The sequence below is a fragment of the Aspergillus alliaceus genome, assembly GCF_009176365.1.
Source record: "Aspergillus alliaceus strain CBS 536.65 unplaced genomic scaffold BDW43scaffold_70, whole genome shotgun sequence".
Taxonomy (NCBI): domain Eukaryota; kingdom Fungi; phylum Ascomycota; class Eurotiomycetes; order Eurotiales; family Aspergillaceae; genus Aspergillus; species Aspergillus alliaceus.
Genome location: NW_022474753.1, coordinates 84,562 through 103,963, shown reverse-complemented (window position 1 = coordinate 103,963; position 19,402 = coordinate 84,562). Strand labels below are relative to the sequence as shown.

The 19,402-nt window shown below is 46.1% G+C and overlaps 7 protein-coding genes and 1 non-coding gene across 8 annotated transcripts; 5 read left to right on the top strand and 3 right to left on the bottom strand.

The window, feature by feature from the left end:
* Window positions 1-23: 23 nt before the first annotated feature.
* Window positions 24-1,796, top strand: BDW43DRAFT_292278 (WD40 repeat domain-containing protein). The gene is made up of 5 exons (XM_032043704.1): window positions 24-298; window positions 368-413; window positions 467-547; window positions 614-1,369; window positions 1,427-1,796. Exons 1-5 carry the CDS (start codon window positions 155-157, stop codon window positions 1,477-1,479), a joined length of 1,080 nt encoding a protein of 359 aa, XP_031894953.1. The 5' UTR covers window positions 24-154; the 3' UTR covers window positions 1,480-1,796.
* A 1,979-nt stretch (window positions 1,797-3,775) lies between these two features.
* Window positions 3,776-4,304, top strand: BDW43DRAFT_304151 (uncharacterized protein; the record flags this gene model as incomplete). Its single annotated transcript, XM_032045554.1, has 2 exons — window positions 3,776-4,030; window positions 4,095-4,304. 2 exons carry the CDS (start codon window positions 3,776-3,778, stop codon window positions 4,302-4,304), a joined length of 465 nt encoding a protein of 154 aa, XP_031894952.1.
* A 510-nt stretch (window positions 4,305-4,814) lies between these two features.
* On the top strand, window positions 4,815-8,537 carry BDW43DRAFT_292268 (glycoside hydrolase family 47 protein). Its single transcript, XM_032043703.1, has 5 exons — window positions 4,815-5,053; window positions 5,125-5,495; window positions 5,551-6,116; window positions 6,173-7,601; window positions 7,683-8,537. The coding sequence occupies exons 1-5, from the start codon at window positions 4,923-4,925 to the stop codon at window positions 8,375-8,377; spliced, it is 3,192 nt and encodes a 1,063-aa protein (XP_031894951.1). The 5' UTR covers window positions 4,815-4,922; the 3' UTR covers window positions 8,378-8,537.
* Window positions 8,538-11,502: 2,965 nt separating this feature from the next.
* Window positions 11,503-12,713, top strand: BDW43DRAFT_231193 (gamma-glutamylcyclotransferase family protein). Its single transcript, XM_032039527.1, has one exon. The coding sequence runs from the start codon at window positions 11,645-11,647 to the stop codon at window positions 12,416-12,418; it is 774 nt and encodes a 257-aa protein (XP_031894950.1). The 5' UTR covers window positions 11,503-11,644; the 3' UTR covers window positions 12,419-12,713.
* Window positions 12,714-13,008: 295 nt separating this feature from the next.
* Window positions 13,009-13,731, bottom strand: BDW43DRAFT_316211 (adenine phosphoribosyltransferase APT1; the record flags this gene model as incomplete). Its single annotated transcript, XM_032048230.1, has 2 exons — window positions 13,009-13,166; window positions 13,242-13,731. The coding sequence occupies 2 exons, from the start codon at window positions 13,729-13,731 to the stop codon at window positions 13,009-13,011; spliced, it is 648 nt and encodes a 215-aa protein (XP_031894949.1).
* Window positions 13,732-15,912: 2,181 nt separating this feature from the next.
* Window positions 15,913-15,997, bottom strand: BDW43DRAFT_t220. The gene has a single exon. It is a non-coding gene; the product is annotated as a tRNA-Lys (tRNA).
* A 422-nt stretch (window positions 15,998-16,419) lies between these two features.
* Window positions 16,420-18,428, top strand: BDW43DRAFT_231136 (uncharacterized protein). The gene is made up of 3 exons (XM_032039526.1): window positions 16,420-16,691; window positions 16,924-18,278; window positions 18,336-18,428. Exons 1-2 carry the CDS (start codon window positions 16,542-16,544, stop codon window positions 18,256-18,258), a joined length of 1,485 nt encoding a protein of 494 aa, XP_031894948.1. The 5' UTR covers window positions 16,420-16,541; the 3' UTR covers window positions 18,259-18,278; window positions 18,336-18,428.
* On the bottom strand, window positions 18,401-19,392 carry BDW43DRAFT_231130 (uncharacterized protein). Its single transcript, XM_032039525.1, has one exon. It carries the CDS (start codon window positions 19,043-19,045, stop codon window positions 18,542-18,544), a length of 504 nt encoding a protein of 167 aa, XP_031894947.1. The 5' UTR covers window positions 19,046-19,392; the 3' UTR covers window positions 18,401-18,541.
* Window positions 19,393-19,402: the final 10 nt, after the last annotated feature.

Genomic DNA, 19,402 nt, shown 5'->3' with positions numbered 1-19,402 from the left:
AGACTTCGACCGCAACGAGGCTTCCATATCACCGGTGTTCGTATACTCCACCACTCTTCCAATATAACTTGATCCATTTCTTCATATTTTTTATCTTTTTGCTTCTTTGCTAATCTTGTTTTTTGTACTACGATCCGCAGACCCTTCTAGGAACATGTCTGGAGAGAAGCGACCCGCGCAGGAAGCTTTTGGATCATCTAGTCAGCTCGTTGTGAAGCGAAAGAAGTCAGATGTTGGTCTGAATGATGGTACTGCAGTGGTAAAAAACACATCGCGGAATGGAACTCTTGCACAAGTAGTATGTCTTCCTTTCCAGCGACCATATCGAACCTGTTTCGAGATGTTCTTTCATTGACTGTACCTGCAGGTTCCCCGCACCAGTGGGCTTGAGGCGCCGATTATGGAGCTAACAGGTAACAAAAATAACAGACTTCAAGTTGTCATGTGTGCTGAAATGAGGAGATAGGTCACTCCGGCGAAATCTTTACCTTACGGTTTGACCCTACTGCGCAGCATATTGCCTCCGGTTCGATGGACAGGTCTATTTGTGCGTCGCAAACTATAACTCGCTGTCAAGCAAATGCATAGTCACTAATTTTCACGCGATCTGCAGTGCTTTGGAACACCTATGGGCAATGCGAAAACTATGGCATCCTGTCGGGCCACCGAGGGGCGGTACTTGATCTACAGTGGTCTCGCGACTCAAGGACGATATTTTCCGCGTCGGCAGATATGTCACTTGCAAGTTGGGACTTGGAAACTGGGCAAAGGATACGTCGCCATTTGGGCCACGAAGAGATAGTCAACTGTCTGGACATCAGTAAGAGGGGCCAGGAGTTGTTGGTTAGTGCGGGTGACGACGGCTGTGTAGGTATATGGGATCCCCGACAAAAGGATGCTATTGAATATCTGGAAACAGAATTGCCTATTACTGCGGTGGCCTTGTCAGAAGCGGGCAACGAAATATATAGTGGCGGCATCGATAACACCATCCACGTGTGGGATCTGCGGAAAAAGGCGATTGCTTACTCCATGACGGGACATATGGATACTATCACCTCGTTGGAGATTTCTCCAGACTCTCAGACGCTTCTCTCGAACTCTCATGATTCAACTGTACGAACATGGGATATCCGACCTTTTGCACCGACGAATAGGCTCATCAAAACGTATGACGGTGCTCCTGTCGGGCTAGAAAAGAACCTCATTCGAGCGAGCTGGGACCCGAAGGGCGAAAGGATTGCAGCGGGAAGCGGTGACAGGAGCGTGGTTGTCTGGGATTTCAAAACCGGAAAACTTCTGTACAAGCTTCCTGGACATAAAGGCGCAGTCAATGATGTACGGTTTTCGCCGAACGGCGAGCCTATCAGTAAGTCTATGTCTTCCGTGGATTTTCATATTTGCATATTCTAACCGTTTTCTATAGTCGTATCTGGCTCGTCTGATCGGACTCTTATGCTGGGAGAACTTGGCAAGTGAGAACATGTTACATATACCCCAGATTATTTAGCCTCAATATAATATCTAGCACGTACTTTAGGGCACGTTTCCATTCTTGAATAGAGATCAATGACTTTTATAGTGTCATCAAGGTCAGCTCAACTCGACTAGGGATGGCCTGCTCAAAATGTTACAGCGCGGATATGCCTCGCAGCAATCAGCTCAACTGATGATACGAGTGACATTATATGGACTGCACAAGGGAGAAGGTATTGTCAAGCAAATGATTCCAACAACTACTCAGGTATCTATTAGTGAGCATGTGCTGCTGGCATTGGAGTTACGGCTGTTTGCTTTAAGATGTTCCATTGTATCACACCATACAGTATAAAATTAAACAAATTAATAAACTAAACAACCAGATAAACTGTAAGGTATTGTTGTCCTTTTCTTTTTCTTCTTCCCTTCCCCCTTTATGTTACCTTTCCTCGCTGAAGTCCGACTCTGCGCGCATTATTCCAACACAAACTTAGTCACAGCTATACTGGTAGTTAGTTAGTTTTAGAGTACTAAAATTTAGCATTTCCAAGGCAGTCTTGGTTGTGTTTGAACTCTGCGTGGCTTAATAAGCCCTCAATGCTCTATTATGTTAGGGAGTCAGCCAGGACAAGTACTTAGATTGGCGGAAGCATTCTCAATGATGATTGGTTCTCGAGATGGTCCCAGAGGCTTGTTCTAAGTTTAGCGAAACATTGGCCTTTCTTCTATTGATAGTAACGTCGTCGTCCCAAAATCATGCATATTCTCTTCAGGGTTTACAAAGGGAAACAATGAGAAAATCGGTCATTCGCAATATTAAAAGTCTGTACTAACAATGTCAATATTTCTGTAGCACAGTGGACTTTCAATGGGCGAAATCGCTCCGTGCTACCGGGACTTAGAAACGTGGGCCGCCCAGGGGCTCGGCCACTAGTCCGCTGGGTTTATCACGATAGTTTGCTCCCTCACAGCCTGTGAGCTAATGTCACAGGCCTTTGGGGCTCTGTGCTTCCTTCCTTCTTATCCCCAATCCCTGGTCCCTGTCTTTGACTGCTTGAATTTCTAATACATATCATTGCCATTGCCTTTATCGTTATTATTTGCCTTTGTTGCAATTCACCTTCGTTTTTCAGTCCAGATCAAATGGTAGCCTGGTGCCACCCCTGTTCTCTCGTTAGCTTTTTCCTTTAACCAAGTCACTTCAACAGCTTCAATACATTATCCCGAATTCTATCGTTCTATAAGCCCTGGGTTTTGCTCAATATATTCCGTGCGATTTCAGTCTGCCTCCGCCGCTACTTTGCCCCCATCATGAGCATTTAGTGACAAAAGCCGTTCTAGTTGCTAACGCAAAAAATCGCTTCCTACGGCAATCAAGCCGCTGTTACATCGTCGATTTGGTCATTTTAGGCATTTTGTTGCCGCATAACTGATCGCCTTCACGCCCGTTTGTGTCCTGTTTACCGAATGCGGAAATAGCTTATAGCAATCATTCGACATACCCTCAGGAAGGAAAGCCGGGTGTTGAAATAAGACGATTTGGCCAGTTGTTGATCATAAAGCTGCCAGAAAGCTGAAGCTCACGGTTGGCTGCTTTATATCACCAGCACAAATGTCATAGTACCGTTGATAAGGTATTCAACATGGGATCGGTTCTGCTGCCTCAACCAGGACCGTCGCGTTCGGATCAGTCGACCTCTAAGATATTACTCAGTTCGTCTTCAAACTCGAGCCGCAATAGAATCGACTTTGTCGAGAGCTGCCAATACGCCCAACGCTATCATGAGTTGCCTTCAATCAGAAGTGGTCATCAGTTCATCCATGCACAACAACTTTTTGGTGATCGCGCGGGATATCAGGAACACCGCGTATCTCTAGGGCCCACCTCGTCAGACCAGTCTGCTATAAACTCACCGGAATCAGTGTATGCTCCAAGAGGAACTCGTCACCGAACCAACCTGGAGTCTATATCAGAGCAGACAAACCTTACCGATAGGTTACAGTCGAACATTAGGTCGGAGCAAGGAACTTGTGATAATGTGCAGACGCAAAGAGACCTTGGGAACTCCAATCATTCCTTACAACGACCATTTAACTCGATGTTAAGAGAGAAAAGGACGAGAAGACGGCTCATTGCCCTTATCACATCTGCTATCTTTCTAATTCTCGTCCTTGCTCTCTGTAGGTTAGAGATTAACCTTTTGGATTCAGGCGATACTAACTGGATGATTTAGATTTTGCATTCACCATTTCCAAATCGAACCTGGGCTGGGAACTTCATATACTTCTGATATTTATGATCCTGATTCTTGCCATTGTGTTCTGTCATTCTCTAATCCGCTTTTCTATGGTGGTCTTGTGCGGTTCCGGATCTGCTATGGCGATGAACCGGATACCAAGCAGGGCAGGATCAACTGGATTCGCCCAACCAGACCGACCTATTCATGTTATCCTTGCTGGCGACGAAGAGATTTTGGCCGAAAGCGACGGTACCAGGCGGGAAAAGGTCACACCTCCGCCTCCAGCATATGGCCTGTGGAGAAGTAGTGTGGTAAGTTATCAATAGACACATCTTTCTACTTCACGAGCTTACCTGGTTAAATTCTGTTCCACAGAAAATAAATCCAGACTTACTCTACTGGCATCATGTGAAAGACGATGCACCTCCTCTACCGCAGCACGCCAACCATATCCAACGTTTGGGTAGCAAAGCCCCTTTACCACGACCTCCTAGCTACACATCTGATAATGGTATCGACTATGTGATTGAAGCACAACCGCGACCGTTGTCACAAGGCCCTGCTGCCGAACGACCAGGACATTGATAACGGCCCTCTATAGTCGCTGTCCCATGTAATGACATTCGTCCTTCCCTTTCCTTTTCTTTATAGTAGAAAAGAAACTTACGTCTCATTACCAATACAACCCCACTTCCTTTTTTCCTCCTTTGCTTGGAATATACCATTGGATTTGTCGGTTAGTTTAATTATCGATCACTGTCTTGAGCGGGAGTTACTTGGGTGTGAAAGCAGCCAACTATACCTAACAATGCTGGTTAGTTTATTGTCGTCACGTTATTATTTACGTTTTTTTAAAGCGTTGAGCTTTCTCCCCCGCATCTTTCTTCCTCTGTGTAGATTGTGAATGAATGTATATACACCGTTTGTATTGAAGGGCCTGTGAATAACTAACAGAACTTGTAAGCTTGCAACGCACATCCATGATACTCCAAAGTAGGTTGGAAATGATTACTAGCTTATCTGTCCATTCGGGATTGGCGCGATTTGAATACTCACGTGCATAGTCACACCACCATCACTTAAGCAACCGCAACACCTCAAGGAACTTTTGAAAGGACTGTTGATCTCCGCAAGTATAATTTCGCCTCTAAAGGCTTCCAATTGTGCTTCCATGCCGTCTGAGGCAGGTTTATTTATGCTGTAATGCGGTCGGGATGTTGGTACTTACAGATGCCCTTCCTCCGTACAGAATGGGTGATGAATTGGGCGTTAATCCTCTCGCTGTGGCTTGGCGTGGCTTGGGGCATGAGTAAAAGTCAGCTTGAAGGACTCAGGTAAGTGCTCATTGCTAGCATTAATATTTTTGGTATTTTGCAGTCTATGTCTGACATGCTTCACGTTTCAGAAAGGATACCGAGCATATGTTCTACCATGGGTTTGAAAATTACCTTGAGCATGCCTTTCCAGAAGATGAACTACGCCCTCTTTCCTGCCGTCCGCTGGTTCGCGACCGAGATACCCTTGCCAATGCAGGACTAAACGATGTTCTAGGCAACTACTCGTTGACATTGATTGATAGTTTCTCTTCACTAGCAGTATTGTCATCGAGCCCCGATGATGGCCCAAGAGCCTGGACACATTTCCAGGATGGTGTGAAGGACTTTGTAAAACTATATGGTGACGGCTCAGATGGCCCTGCTGGTCAGGGAGACAGAGGTCGCGGGTTCAACATGGACAGTAAGGTCCAAGTGTTTGAGACGGCTATTAGAGGGCTAGGTACGGAATTCAATCCAGCTTGAAATGGCTCGTATCTGACTTGCAAACGTTAAAGGCGGGCTGCTCAGCGCCCATTTGTTTGCTGTGGGCGATCTCCCAATTACGAACTACAATCCTCCTGAAGCCGAAACCGCATTTGCACGGGCTTGGGACAAGAGTCCGTTCTCCGCAGATAGGCGCGGAATCAAGTGGGAAAATGGATTTGTTTACGACGGTCAGCTTCTCCGACTTGCCGTTGATCTGGCAAATCGTCTATTGCCCGCCTTTTATACCAAAACTGGTCTCCCTTACCCGCGGGTCAACCTGCGTTATGGGGTCCGACGGCACCCGTTCTATGCAAAATCGCCACTTAATGCCGCCCTCTCGTGTGATGAAACCTCTAATGATGAGAGTTGTAAGTCTCGTCAAGTTCCATTAGCAGAAACGACGGAGACATGCAGTGCAGGCGCTGGCAGCTTAGTCTTGGAGTTTACTGTCTTAAGCAGGCTTACCGGAGATGGCCGGTACGAGGACCTGGGGAAAAGAGCCTTTTGGGCAGTGTGGGCGAGAAGGAGTGAGATTGGATTAATTGGTTCAGGTATCGATGCGGAGTCGGGTAAATGGATTCATCCTTACACGGGAGTAAGTTACCTCGGAAATCCAATATTAATGCGAAGCTGAACCTTGGCGAATTTCAGATCGGAGCCGGGATTGACAGTTTTTTCGAATATGCTTTTAAGTCACATATCTTGTTGTCCTCGGGGGAACGCTTCCCGCGAGATCTCAAGAGCTCATGGCATGCCTTAGATGATTACCTTGCACCACTAAGCGAGTACGAACATTCGGCAGAGGCTTTTTTGCAAGCCTGGCAAGAATCACACGCTTCAATCAAACGCCATTTGTATCGGGGAGATGGCTACCAGCACCCGCATTTAATCCAAGGTGACATTTTCACTGGTGCCACGCGGGCGTTGTGGATAGATAGTCTGAGCGCCTTTTACCCAGGTCTCCTGAGCTTGGCTGGAGAGTTAGATGAGGCCATAGGGATCCATCTTCTGGCAACAGCTGTTTGGACTCGGTTTTCCGGGCTCCCCGAAAGATGGAATGTCGCGACGGGAGATGTAGAGGGGGGCTTAGCATGGTACAGCGGCCGACCAGAATTCGCTGAATCTACATATTACCTCTACCACGCCACCGAAGACCCTTGGTACTTACACGTCGGTGAGATGGTGCTGCGTGATCTCAAACGACGGTGCTGGACGAAATGCGGATGGGCTGGGCTTCAAGACGTCCGCAGTGGCAAACTTAGTGACCGAATGGAGAGCTTCTTCTTAGGCGAAACGGCGAAGTATCTTTACTTGCTCTTTGATCCTTCGCACCCTCTGAACAAAATCGACCTACCGTTTGTGTTTTCTACGGAGGGGCATCCACTTATCATACCCAAGAGCACAACAGCAGCTCAGAAGCCCCGCAAGAAACAACCGTCAGCCAACAAGCAGGTCAATGCTGCTATTTGTCCTATAGCGCCCTTGCCTCCTGTATTTGGGTTTTCATCGACCGCCGCACGCCCTGACGTTTTCCATGCTGCAAAATTGGCTCGTTTACACTTGATGCCTAACCGGGCAGCGCCGGAGGGGCCTATTTTGGACTATACAAAAAACCAAGCTAGTATGACGATATCCGATCTGTCTTCACCAACAAACTATACGTTCTTCCCTTGGACTTTACCACCCGAACTGGTGCCGTTCAATGCAACTAGCTCTCCGATGACCGTTCGCCCCACGCTTGACATCTCGTTTCCATCTCTCCCCGGCATGTTCCTAGGATCTGGCTCCTTGGAACGAGTGCAGGATGGCATTCTCATCAAGGCTATAGGGGGCCTACGGTTGAGTATGGTCCAAGACCTGCCCCCACAAGATGGGAGAGGCACGACAAAAGGAGAGTTTCGGGTACAAGTTATCAACAATGTACCGCTTGGAAAGTATGAGAAGGTGTATCTCTCGCGGGAGATCACAAATGATATCCTGGATCCCACCGATCCGAATTTTACCCGCGTACGCGACTCCGCAATGATTGACATCGTCATTGACGTTATCCCAAACAACATCCATCGGAATAATAATTCAGGTGATCCTCCAAGATCAACTACTGAACATAGCCCAAAGCATATCATCGGTGAGTCATCCACTGACGACAAGCTTGGTATAGTAAATCCGTCTGCGTCGAGTGTAAAGACTGCTTTATCATCGTTGGTGAATCATGTCTCCTGGTTGCTCTGGGATGAATCACAATCCCATTCGTCCTGGCAGCCCTTGAAGAAAAAGAAGTCGTTTCTAAGACTTACCTTACCCGCTGCTATGGCTTCCGGTTTAGGCTCTACGCCCATGCCTGATGTAGAAGATTCCTCTACATTTTCTATCACTGAAGATTTTCCGAAAGATCGTCTCCCTTGGTCCACAATATACTTTGCCGATGAGCTCTGTGACCATCGGATACTACGTGACATTGTGCAGAGTCATCAAGTGCTTGTCATTAGGCGGGGCGGGTGCAGTTTCTCGCAAAAATTAAAGAATATCGCTGCATACCCACCATCACGGCATGCACTAAAACTCGTCATTGTTGTCTCCTACGAGGAGCCAACGGTCGAGAACCCAGGACCCAAATCTAATCCTTTGTCAAGCCTAGCTGCTGTCCGTACAGAGCCGTATCTCGTCCGGCCATACCTCGATGAAACTCAGATGACCGCAGGTGGGGTCCCTCGCCGCCATCTAATCAGCATGGTCATGGTCAGTGGCGGTGAGGAAACATATGAACTACTTCGCCAGGCCATAGGTGTGGGCATCAAACGGCGGTATACTATATGGTCGCAGGGAATACCAGTCAACAACTTGCATATCATCTAGATGGAAGTACAATTTTGTATAGCTACTGGAATATCAGAGCCTTCATGCAATACCGTGTAGAAAACATGTATGTGCACCCCTTTCTCTTCCCCAGATACTATGAATTTGGTTCTTCACTTGGTTCGCCGCCACTCTTGCGCCACAGCATGTTGATTGGTGGGGTATGGCTAAAGGAGCGTAAAACTAGTTGAACATTTTCTGATAGATAGAACTAGATCACTAGTACCTTATTGATCCACATAATCTATAACGTATCCAGTAAGCGAATCGGCCACGCCGCTCTGATATCCACCACCAAGTCAAATTCTAGGGCTTTTAATCAACAAAACAATTGTATTTCTATATAAAAACTAATTAAGAGCTCAATTAGGACATTGTCTGTGAGTATGTCCTAGAATATGACAATCACTGCAACGCGGCGGCGCTCGTACGCGTGGTCTGACTGCAGAAAGCACTGGATCTATAGGTGTAGTATCCTGAGCTTCTTGGACCTTAATATCACACTGGAATTGCTCTAAGCCCTCCTGAATAGTAAAGCCCTCTATAGTAGCTAGCTGTCTAGCAGAGCGCTTCTGTTTTTAAACTTATGTTTTATTAGCAGCATGTAATTCGTGTATTTTATCACATGCAAGGATTACTTTATTTAAGGCTAGTTCATGACCTTTAATAATCTTGTCTAATCATGTCTCTATTAAGGATTGAGGGCTCTCTGCGCGCGCTTTAAGTAGTCTTTTCACTGTAGAAGCCTATTTTTCCAGTTGCCTAGTTGTATAGGGTGTTTTAGGTGCTGAATTGATTAATTAACTTCCAGGTAGTGTAGAAGATTTTAGTTAAATATTTAACTTACCAAGTATCCTCTCTGAATTAAATGGAACTAGACCAGCCCCTGTAAAACTATTCTGATTAGTTTCTGCTTTAAAAGTATCTTTATAAGCTTTAATAAAGATTTTTAGAAAGATAAGCTTTTCAATATAGTTGATTCTACAGCGCATTCTCTGTGCTATATAGCTCCCGTACACATCCTCTAGAGATTTGAAACAGCCCACATCTAAAGGCTGTAGATTATGGGAAGAATGCGCAGGCATGCAGATAGGAATAATATTATTCTCACGGCATAATTGATTAAATTGAGGTGTGAGATGGCTGCCATAGCTATCAAGAATAAGCAGGCGATAGTTTCCAGTTACATGACCTGTAGTAGCAGGAATAAAGAGATTTTTTGTCAAGGGTATCTACTATTCAGGGCAGAGGACCTGTCAACTAGGTAAGGGTACGTAGGCTAAAGGAAAGAGAGAGGTCAAAGGCAGGCAGTAGATACTATTCAGACAGGAGACTGATTCTTGATCTCCCACTACTACTAACGATTCGCTAATTTATAGCTGAAGGCTCCATGCCTAAAGGATTTAGAATCCCCCTTGAACCCAATCTGTCGTGTGGCCTGATGTTCCTCATCGGTGGCCGATTGTCTACGCACCTGGGTCAGGGTATCCTGTACGGTCATCAGGCCGAATCGCTATTGTCCATGCACCTGAGTCAGGGTATCCTGTACAGTCATCAGGCCGAATCGCTATTCGATCTGTCGCATTTTTAAGCCAGTGAAGGCCTATCTCATCAGTATTCTATCCATAAGGACTAATTTCGATTCTCTAGTTATATAGTAGGTCCTTTTCTTGATACTAATTCTTTATATAAATCTTGCCTTTAAAAATAATGCATGGTGGAAGTGCCCATCCAGTAGAATTGATATATTCAATAGAGGTAACCCATTCTTGATTACCTGGCTGTACAAAAAGTGCTTTTCTACAGTAATCAGCTCTAGTAACTACCTGAGCAGTAGCTACTAGACCTATAGCAAAACCAGTTTCATTAAAATTGTAGATATCTTTGGTTACAATACCATACTTCATTATAGTGATTTGTACACGGTCAAATCACTTCTCAATAATTTTTGGATTATTACATTTAGCGTGCTAGTAGTTATACCGTTGAGAATATCAAGGTTTTATTTCTTCATATCATTTAATAAAGTTGTATATCCATTTCTCTCTAACAGATTGAAAAGATATAGTACCGCGCACAGCAAGTAAGAGATTAGCCATTTCTTATATATAAGATTGTCTAGAAGACGCCCCACGTTGATCTAGTAATAGAATCCATTATACAAGCGACTACTCTTCATTTTGGGTCATATGATGACTATTAGCATGTGTTTCTGAGCGATATGTTTTCCCATGTAGCCGATCTTGCAAGGTAGTGAAAGGAACATTATAAACACGTGCCGCTTCACGAATATCGGATATTTTTTCATTATTAAGAGCGGAAATAGCAAGTAGAAGCCTTCGCCCTTGCTCAGTTGAATTTCTTGAATTTTGACGCGCTTTTCAAGGCGTGGTAGATGGTTGGATTGAGTGAGGTTTCCGACTGGAGTCAAAACGCATGGAGTGGCCGACTCGCTTACGGGATACGTTAACTAACTTAACCTAGCTATTATTCTATGTTAAGAATGATACCAGCTTCCAGAATTTTCGCAATCTCTGTACATTAGTACAGTAATAGAATAGCTTTAGGTATATCAGCTTCTATACAGAGTACTTCCGAAAATATAGTTTTATAATTTAGACTGCATGGGCAGAATATTAATTATTCTTTCTATACACGAAGAATACATAGATCACGTGGACTATATATACTTCCCCCCGATTGGTGAAGTACCTGACTCGGAACTTTGTTCGTTGGTGGTGGAATGAGCGACATCTTCATTGCCAACTCGAGTTCGACATACGGACCACCTGCTTCTTATCAGTTAACTACTGCTAGAAAGAGAGGCTTAATGTTTGTAGAAAATACATAGAATGGCAATACACTCAGTAATTACGTTGTTCACACCTGCATGCTGAACCCGTTCGATAGCCTGGCTGCCTTACTAGTGCTCTCAATCAGGGAACCCAGGTGTGTGGATGGTTCAGATGGCGAAGTCCTGTAATCTTTCCATGGAACCTACTCAGCCACTCCACTTCGTATGGAGGAACCGAACTCTCCACTTGCCATCGATCGCCCTCCACATATTTAAACGGATGCATGCTTTTTCCCCATTCTATCCCAACTCAACATTCTTTTTCGTCTTTGTTTCGCTCTTTTAGGCTATCTATATCAGTCGGGTTCTCTCATTTTGATATTATCCAAAAAAGAAGAGAAAAAAAAAGTTTCAATCGTTCAAGCAGCCTCGGCGATCTATCTTTGAACCAGCATACAGCTTGAGAACTCAAAATGCATCTTAGAGACACAAGCACCGTCAACCCCCTCTCGACCCCAACAATAGATCAACAAGACCTGAAAACAGATTCAGCAACCCATACAACAATTTCGATCACCACTGGCGCCTCTCTCTCGGACAGTGAAACAATAGCCCCACAACAAGCCACACCCCGCCCTCTTTACTTCGCCTATGGCTCCAACCTCTCCTTCACACAGATGCGTCTCCGCTGCACATGCAATCCTGATCTCTCGTCCAAGCCTGTTGCTGTCGCCCGTCTGGATCGCTGGCGCTGGCTGATCTGTCAGGCTGGTTATGCGAACGTTATGCCACCCACAGAGTTCCGTGTCGGTAAGGAAGCAGACGAGGGCGAAAATGTACCGGTTTCTGGAGAAGAGGATACAGTTTACGGGGTCTTGTACGAGATGGATATTCAGGATGAAAGGTTGCTAGATGGGTATGAGGGTGTTGATCATTCGGCGCTGCCGTCACGGGCTACGCATAAGGTTCCTGCGCATATTCGGCCGACGGAACAGGGCTATGGAGATTATAACAAGTGGTATGTTCCAGCTACAGTTACGGTGTGGCTGGATGAGAAACAGAAGAAACAGAGGGAGGGCGGTGTTATTGAGACGTTAGTCTATGTGGATGAGGAGAGGGTAAAGTTGGGTCCGCCGAGGGATGAGTATATTCCGAGAATGAATCGCGCGATCCGTGAGGCGGAGACTTTGGGGTTTCCCAAGAAGTGGGCAGATGAGGTGATGAGGAAGTCAATCCCTTTGAACTAGAGGGGGGAGGCGGGAGATCTTTTCTTCTGCTCTTGTTTTGATTTACTTTATAGATACATTACGGATGATATTTGCAAATAGGCATATTATAATGACCGAATGATTGCGAATGATACAATTCTCACAACCATAAATCTCATTGAATCAAGATGCCATACTACTAGTATTGTTATTCACTTGTATTGTCTATAGTAGGTCCCAGTAAGGAAATGTGTCATGATGGTGGACATGCGATTCCGCTCCCCTAACTTTTCTTAAGTTCGTGGTACAAATGGGTTGTTGTTCTGACCTTCATCTATCCTGGTATTCCATCCGGATGAGCGAAAGTGAGAGAGGCCCTGCCCTATAGGCATGGAAGAAGCGGCGGGGCAAGCATTTCTTCCCTACTTTCATGGGACCCGTCCGTTGGAGATGCAGCCCCATTCGTAATCACCGCTGTAACACATCGATAAGTCGTGGGTTAAATCAGAGCGACAGGGTTGCGGAAAGCGGAAACAGGTGCCCTTTTCTGTTTTCTTGTCATAATGAGATCTATCCGCGGGCAGCACAGCCATGATAATCAGCAAAGGAAAGGAAAATGTTTTGAGTCGTCAATGATGCTTTTCTTCCTGGCCAGAGAGAAGGGTGTAGACCGGAGCAGGAAGCTTTTCCCGCCCCTTAAGGAACTCAAGTTCGAGGATGAAAAGGAAGCTCATAAGCTCGCCGCCCATCTTCTTGATAAGTTCGCCCGCCGCCCAGGCCGAACCGCCTGTATGATTAAAGTCAATATTACTTTGATTCTAAAAGGGAATGTCCACTTTTGATGAGGACACGAAATACACACCAGTTGCAATGATATCGTCCACCACAATCACCTTCTGGCCAGGCTTGATTGAGTCAGCCTGCATCTGGAAGAAGTCCTGACCGTACTCCTTTTCGTAGGCCTGGGTTTCACATGGACCGGGCAGTTTTCCCTGCTTGCGCACAGGGACGAAGCTCGCGCCAAGTCTCAAAGCGAGGCTGGGACCCATAAGGAAGCCTCGTGCCTCAAGACCGACAATAACATCAGGCTTCTGGTTGCCGTGGTTTTCAAGGATGTGCAGCTCCAGACTGCGAAGAAGGGATTCGTGCAAAGTAGGATTGGCGAAGATGGGCAAGATATCTTCGAACAAAATTCCAGGAGACGGGAAGTCGGGGTACTGGCGCAGAGCGGCGCGCAGGCTTACTTTAAGACTGGCGAGTTCGGCGGTGCGGGAGGAAGAGGAGGGGGACTGTCCGACTTGGGAGGTGGCGGCATCAGGCTGTTGGGAAGGATGGGGAGTTGTTGGAGACATGGTGAAAAGAAGGAAAAGAGAAAGGGAAAAGGAAGAAAAAAGAATCAAGGATGAGGGGGTGAGGTAGTTGAAAGGTAAAATAGTAAAATCGACGTGATAAGCACGAGCGGAGCGGGAGGAAAAGAGAAGGAGAAAAAAAAAAAAAGGCCCTAAGATCTTGCGTTGGTGTCTGTTGTCTGTATGAACTGTAAATGCCGATGTATTTTCAATACAGCATTTTAACCAAGAAGAACCCCGCTTCACGCAATTTGGCGGATAGGATTTATATTATTTTTAGGGTCATTGCTATCTGTTTCAATTTCAATTTCAATTGATAGATCATCGATATATAAAAGTCTATCTCATTGCTATTGGACTATCGAGTCGTAGATTTACCAAGTATGCTTTTTTGAGACGGATACATACTAGGCCATACGATAATACACCCAATACTTACTAGGGGAGAATAGAAAGAAGAGGTACATACAGTACCCCTCCCGATGACTTGGTATGTGAAAGGTCTAGAATCCCCTCCCTTCCTACTCCATCAGTCACATCCATCGCATTTTGCGAGGAATCAATCGGTATATTGCCGTACGCCATTCGAGGCCTTACGGTGTTAAACTCGACTCTTCCTAGGTCTCTCTTCCCAATTCAAGATATACGAATTCTCATAGGGCTAAACTAACTATTAACCCCTCGATGATGCAAGTCCCCTCAATTGGTTCCACCCTCCCCTTACAGGCAGCAAAGGAGTAGATTTGTCGCCTAGGCTAACGTATCAATCAATCGATCAAGTAATCAATGAACGAAATTAAAACTTGCAAATTCAAGATGAAATACAACAATGCGGTCAGGGTTATCTTTAGTGGATTGGATCAACAAAGCCACTATGGATCGCCAACTCTCTAGCCAGTTAGGAATGATGGTTCTCCGTGGGCTATCATTCCCTATCTGGTTTCCTTGCAGTCGATGGCCACTAATATACTTTTTTCTGGAAATTAGACCGAACGTCCAGCTGTGTTCGTCTGCCCACCATATTCCCAAGTCCTTCGATCCGTGATGAGTCAAGGGAGTGATAATAGCAATAATAGTAATAATAGGTATGTACATACCTAACACAACTCTTATAATATCGCACTCCACTTCCTTTGAATAGGAGGTTGGGGGGGTACCTACCACGACAGTGCCAATAATAGAACATGGGGGTCTGTCTGTCTTGTCTTGTCTGTATGGATGTATGTATGTATGGTCATCCATAATGTGACTCAGTTGTCAATAAATTCATTTGCCACACTACCTCTCATATCACCCAAACTATTCCATGCCAAAAGTATTGGAAGTACTCGTTTGTAACTGACCCATATTGGATGTTACTAGTTTTGGATTATCATGCAACCCTCGGATTTTCCGTGTTGTTCTCGCACCCGGTTACTGCGTGAGGTAGTACCTAGCTTTCCCCTCTCCAAAGAATCGTTGATGGCAGTAAGTATTTGTGCCTCCACAACTACCATCATGTCCGAAGGAATCCGATACATGGCTTTCACCTGGGATTATTTTGTCAAACGGGAGAGGGACCTATACAAAGCCAACAACCACTTCCTGAAAGTCCCGAGCCGGTCTCGGATGTTATTCATTTGAGGTCGATGCCTAAGTATTGCATGCTCTATAGTGGAAATCATTGATACTAATCACCAAACCGGCACAGTGTATGTTCCTGACGGTTACACAGCCAACCAGCCCGACTAATACTAACTAGAAAATGGAAGAATTATCACTCCACTTCCCCGCTATGCAGCCGAACATCTGCAGCCACTGGCAGCCCCGAGGTAGCCAGCACTGGCAAAGCATGCTGTTGATTCCGCCGCACGGATATCCGCCTTACTGCTTGACTTCGTCTGGGCTGAGAAACCCCTTGCTCAGACAACTCAGTTTCACGCATGCAACCCTGAATGCACCCCAACAGGGCCCCATTAGCTTGCCACTACCTAAGTCGGGTGGACGCGTCTCTAGCACACTAATCTGATGTTTCAGCTAGCGGTTGGCTTCAGTGTGTGCGGTATAGATCTGTATGTGGCATTGTCGGCGACGAAGTTTGAAAATCAAGGGAGGGAGTAAAAAAAGGATAAGCTTGTTGGCAATACTTTCCTATCCGTGCTTGGTGGGCTTGATTGACCAGGGAAATGGCAAAGCAAAAAGAGAAGCCGAACGCGGGGGTCGAACCCGCAACCTTGAGATAACCGTGACGACTAAGAGTCTCACGCTCTACCGATTGAGCTAGCCCGGCTAGTGGTCAATTTTAAGATTAGTTAAGCTAGTATATATTATACTGTCTCTGTATTTCTTCGACTGATACTACAGCTGCGATGGGTTGGTTGGTTTATTACTGACAATTGCAGTGAAGTGCAGGGTAGCAGAGCCAGCGAAAGCGTACTATTGGACCGGTCAATAAACCCATTTGTTGAGAAAACAAAATTGAAACAGTAGCAGCAAGCTTAATAATGCCTGATAAAGTACCGAGTATGTCCACATGTACTGTAGTTACATACATAGTCTTGAAGTAGCTACTACTTTATGTAGAATCCTATGGTCGTCTGTTCGGAGAAGCAGAGAACTCATCACGTGGAATACTGCACGGGCCACTTCGCTTAGCATTTCTTAAATGTTTTCAGGCAGCGATCTTTCCGCTTTTATCTCTTCTGCTGTCATCCTACCTCATGTTTTTCAAGCTGCACTTCTGCTCAGTGCAGAAGTGCACAGAAGTATTGCTTAAGCTTAAACCATCAGATGTGATATGTGTCATATTGTAATCTCTTTAGCTTGAGAGCACTATGTCCCCTGCACCTATTGCTGCTTCTATGCAGCAGGACCCACAGCTTCAGACTCTCGCGAGAGCCTTCGAAGCTCTTTTGCTAACAACTCAACAACTCATCTGCAAAGAGAAATGCCTGCAGCAGAGGCTGGAATACGCCCATGATGAGGTATAAACCCATTTCCCTTTCCTCTCACCTTTCTCCCAAAGATATCCCTTACCCCTTCCCATGCCTCGAATGATGAGAAATATCGATTAGCTCTAGATCAGGAGTCGCACCTGCGGCGGTGACGGATACATCATGTATTATCTGATGAGGCATTTCAACATCCATCCTTGTTCTCTCCCTCCCCGCCTCTTTATCGTACCATCCCTTCATGAGGTTGGGCTCACGCTAATAGCCACTCCAGTATGTGAAACTCGCAGATCGACTTTCTAACGGTCTTGACACTCATACAAAAGTCATCTCGGAGAAAATCCGCGGTCGCTATTCTGAGTTCGGGAACCATGAACCCTTACCCCTCAACCCTCCAGAAGTTGTAAGAGCACTGTCAGAGTTTGTGAATGTAGACGATCAGACTCTGAAACCTATAGCGGAGGGGGTTGTGTGCTACAAATCCATCCTGAACTCGAAGTGTGATCCCGAACTCAACCCATGTCTTGTTGCCACTAGGGCTGGAGCTCCTAGCTCTTTAGAGAAAGACTTCACGACCAAGGGCACTCAAGGCAGTCTACATTGTCCTTTCACAAAATCTAAAAACAAGACATCCGAGAATGGGATAGCCAATGGGATTGAGAATACTTCCAAGTTCCAGAACGGTGACACGTGTGCACATTTAGACCCCATAAAGGCTGAGCAGGGTGATAAACGTTCTAGCCAGGCTCCCTCTGTGAGGACATCGACCACTCAATGTCCTGTTGCCCGGTGTCCTATTAGATATCTAGACCAACATAGTCCTGAAGAAATTGCCGACTATGTGGAGAGGCACAAACATGAGATACCCCGAAGTCATGCTATTTGTGTTCAGCGGTACCAGAAGGATTCTCACAGCATGCGACATCTAGATGCGAAATATGGTAGTCTTATTAATATGATTCGAGGGTTATCCGTCAAACATCAGGCGTTCCTCCCAAACCGTGGTAATAGCGGCGTGCCAACTTACAGTTCCTCGGCTGATCGGGTGGAACAGTGGGCAGAAGAGGTTGGTATAAAATCCGGGATGCAGTCCTCTAGTAAAGAGGACGAGGCAGAGAACGAGGATGAGAGGAAGGGTCACTTCGACCGTCCGCTACGCGAGGTTCGCGTTGGTGAGTCCCCAAGCAGGCCTTGGGGAATCCCAGTTCCGGTACCCTTGCCTTCTGCAACGCCTCCAGCTGTAGCTGCGAAATCGAAAATGCCGCTGGGAGACGATGTCGTTGAGGTCTCTTCCATCCCGCTCCGTGACTCTACCCAACCCCCTCCTGTTCCAGCGCCCAAAGCTGGCCGTTGTCCTTTCGGCCATGGTGGGCCTCCAGCCGTCGATGCAGCGTCCCAGACCGAGGCCGTTCGCAACCATGAGAGGAAGAACATGCCCTTCGAGACTATTGAGCAAGATCTTGGAGAACAACCAGATGCTCATCACCCGACTAATGCGGCAGCCAGGATCGTTTTCAACGGCCCCGTGTTTTTCGGTTTTTCCCCAGAGCAAACTGCCTCCTTTTTGCAGCAGTTAGGGCCTCTTGTCAACAAACAGTGATACATAAGAGTTGTCCCTTTGTAAACCTCACTGATGTCCTCATATTTTTGTCTGCCGTGTCCTAATTATGATGGTAGTCATGATGTCTAGACTCTGGAACATATATCCACCACTCCCATCAACCTCGTGTACATGCATATCATTGTATATACCAGTTGACGCGCATGTTTTATACTTCATCTCTTTTCTTTATTTCCGACCTTCTACGAACCTGCTACTCTGCACTGAGTCCAGTAACTTAACTGGGGTGCTCTACGAACCTTTTCAAACCGTAGGGGTGAGGCTAAATTACAGGCTTTCTATTGGCTGTTTGTCTGTCTATCTTATCCATTTTGCCAGTCGGTATGGCTCTTTGATTATGTCGGTCAGGACTTGACAACGTTTGATGTCTTTGCAGAAGACAGCTCCGAGAGTTTCTAGGATAATGCATAGCTCCTCCATTATCAGTGCATTCCGCACTGCTATCGCCCTGCTTGAAGACTTTCCGTGTTCTCCGCGGATATCGAGAACCCACATACACCCCACCCCCCTCCAGGAAACCAGCATGACGGCAAATGGAAAATACTGGCTCCATCTCGTGCAGCTTGCGACACCTTCCCCCAATCCATAGCGTATCGGAAGAGCGTGAACGCCAGGATTCCCCGAGCGTTCGAATTTTCTCGCAGAAGTCATCCTCTTCATCGCGGTTCCAGGATCTCTCGGATGATTTGAAACGGTCAATGCCTAGGTGCTGCAGCTCAAGGGACCTCAGCTCGACCATCCATATGCTACCCGACAAGGGTAGCATGCGGCTCTACCGGTATTGACATCATAGCGTGCTGTGGGCAGAGAGCAGTTATGGTCTGCGGGACCTCTACCGATGATCTTGTTGAAGAGGATTGTATGTTGGAGGGTGTACATAGGATCGCTATAGACTGCCTGGTTCGTAACCAAGACCAACAGCAAGATAGTAGAGACCACAAAGATGCATTCGATAGAAGCACGGACGAGTGAAACTCGCGACTCATCTTCTGGCTTTGGGGATTGACCTGTATTGTTATAGTGGTATCTGCCATTTTGGCAGTGGGATTCGTCCTTTGCACTTTGGCGGGCAATACGTTATCTTTATGCTAATTCTGTTATACTGATAGTGCCCATTAATATA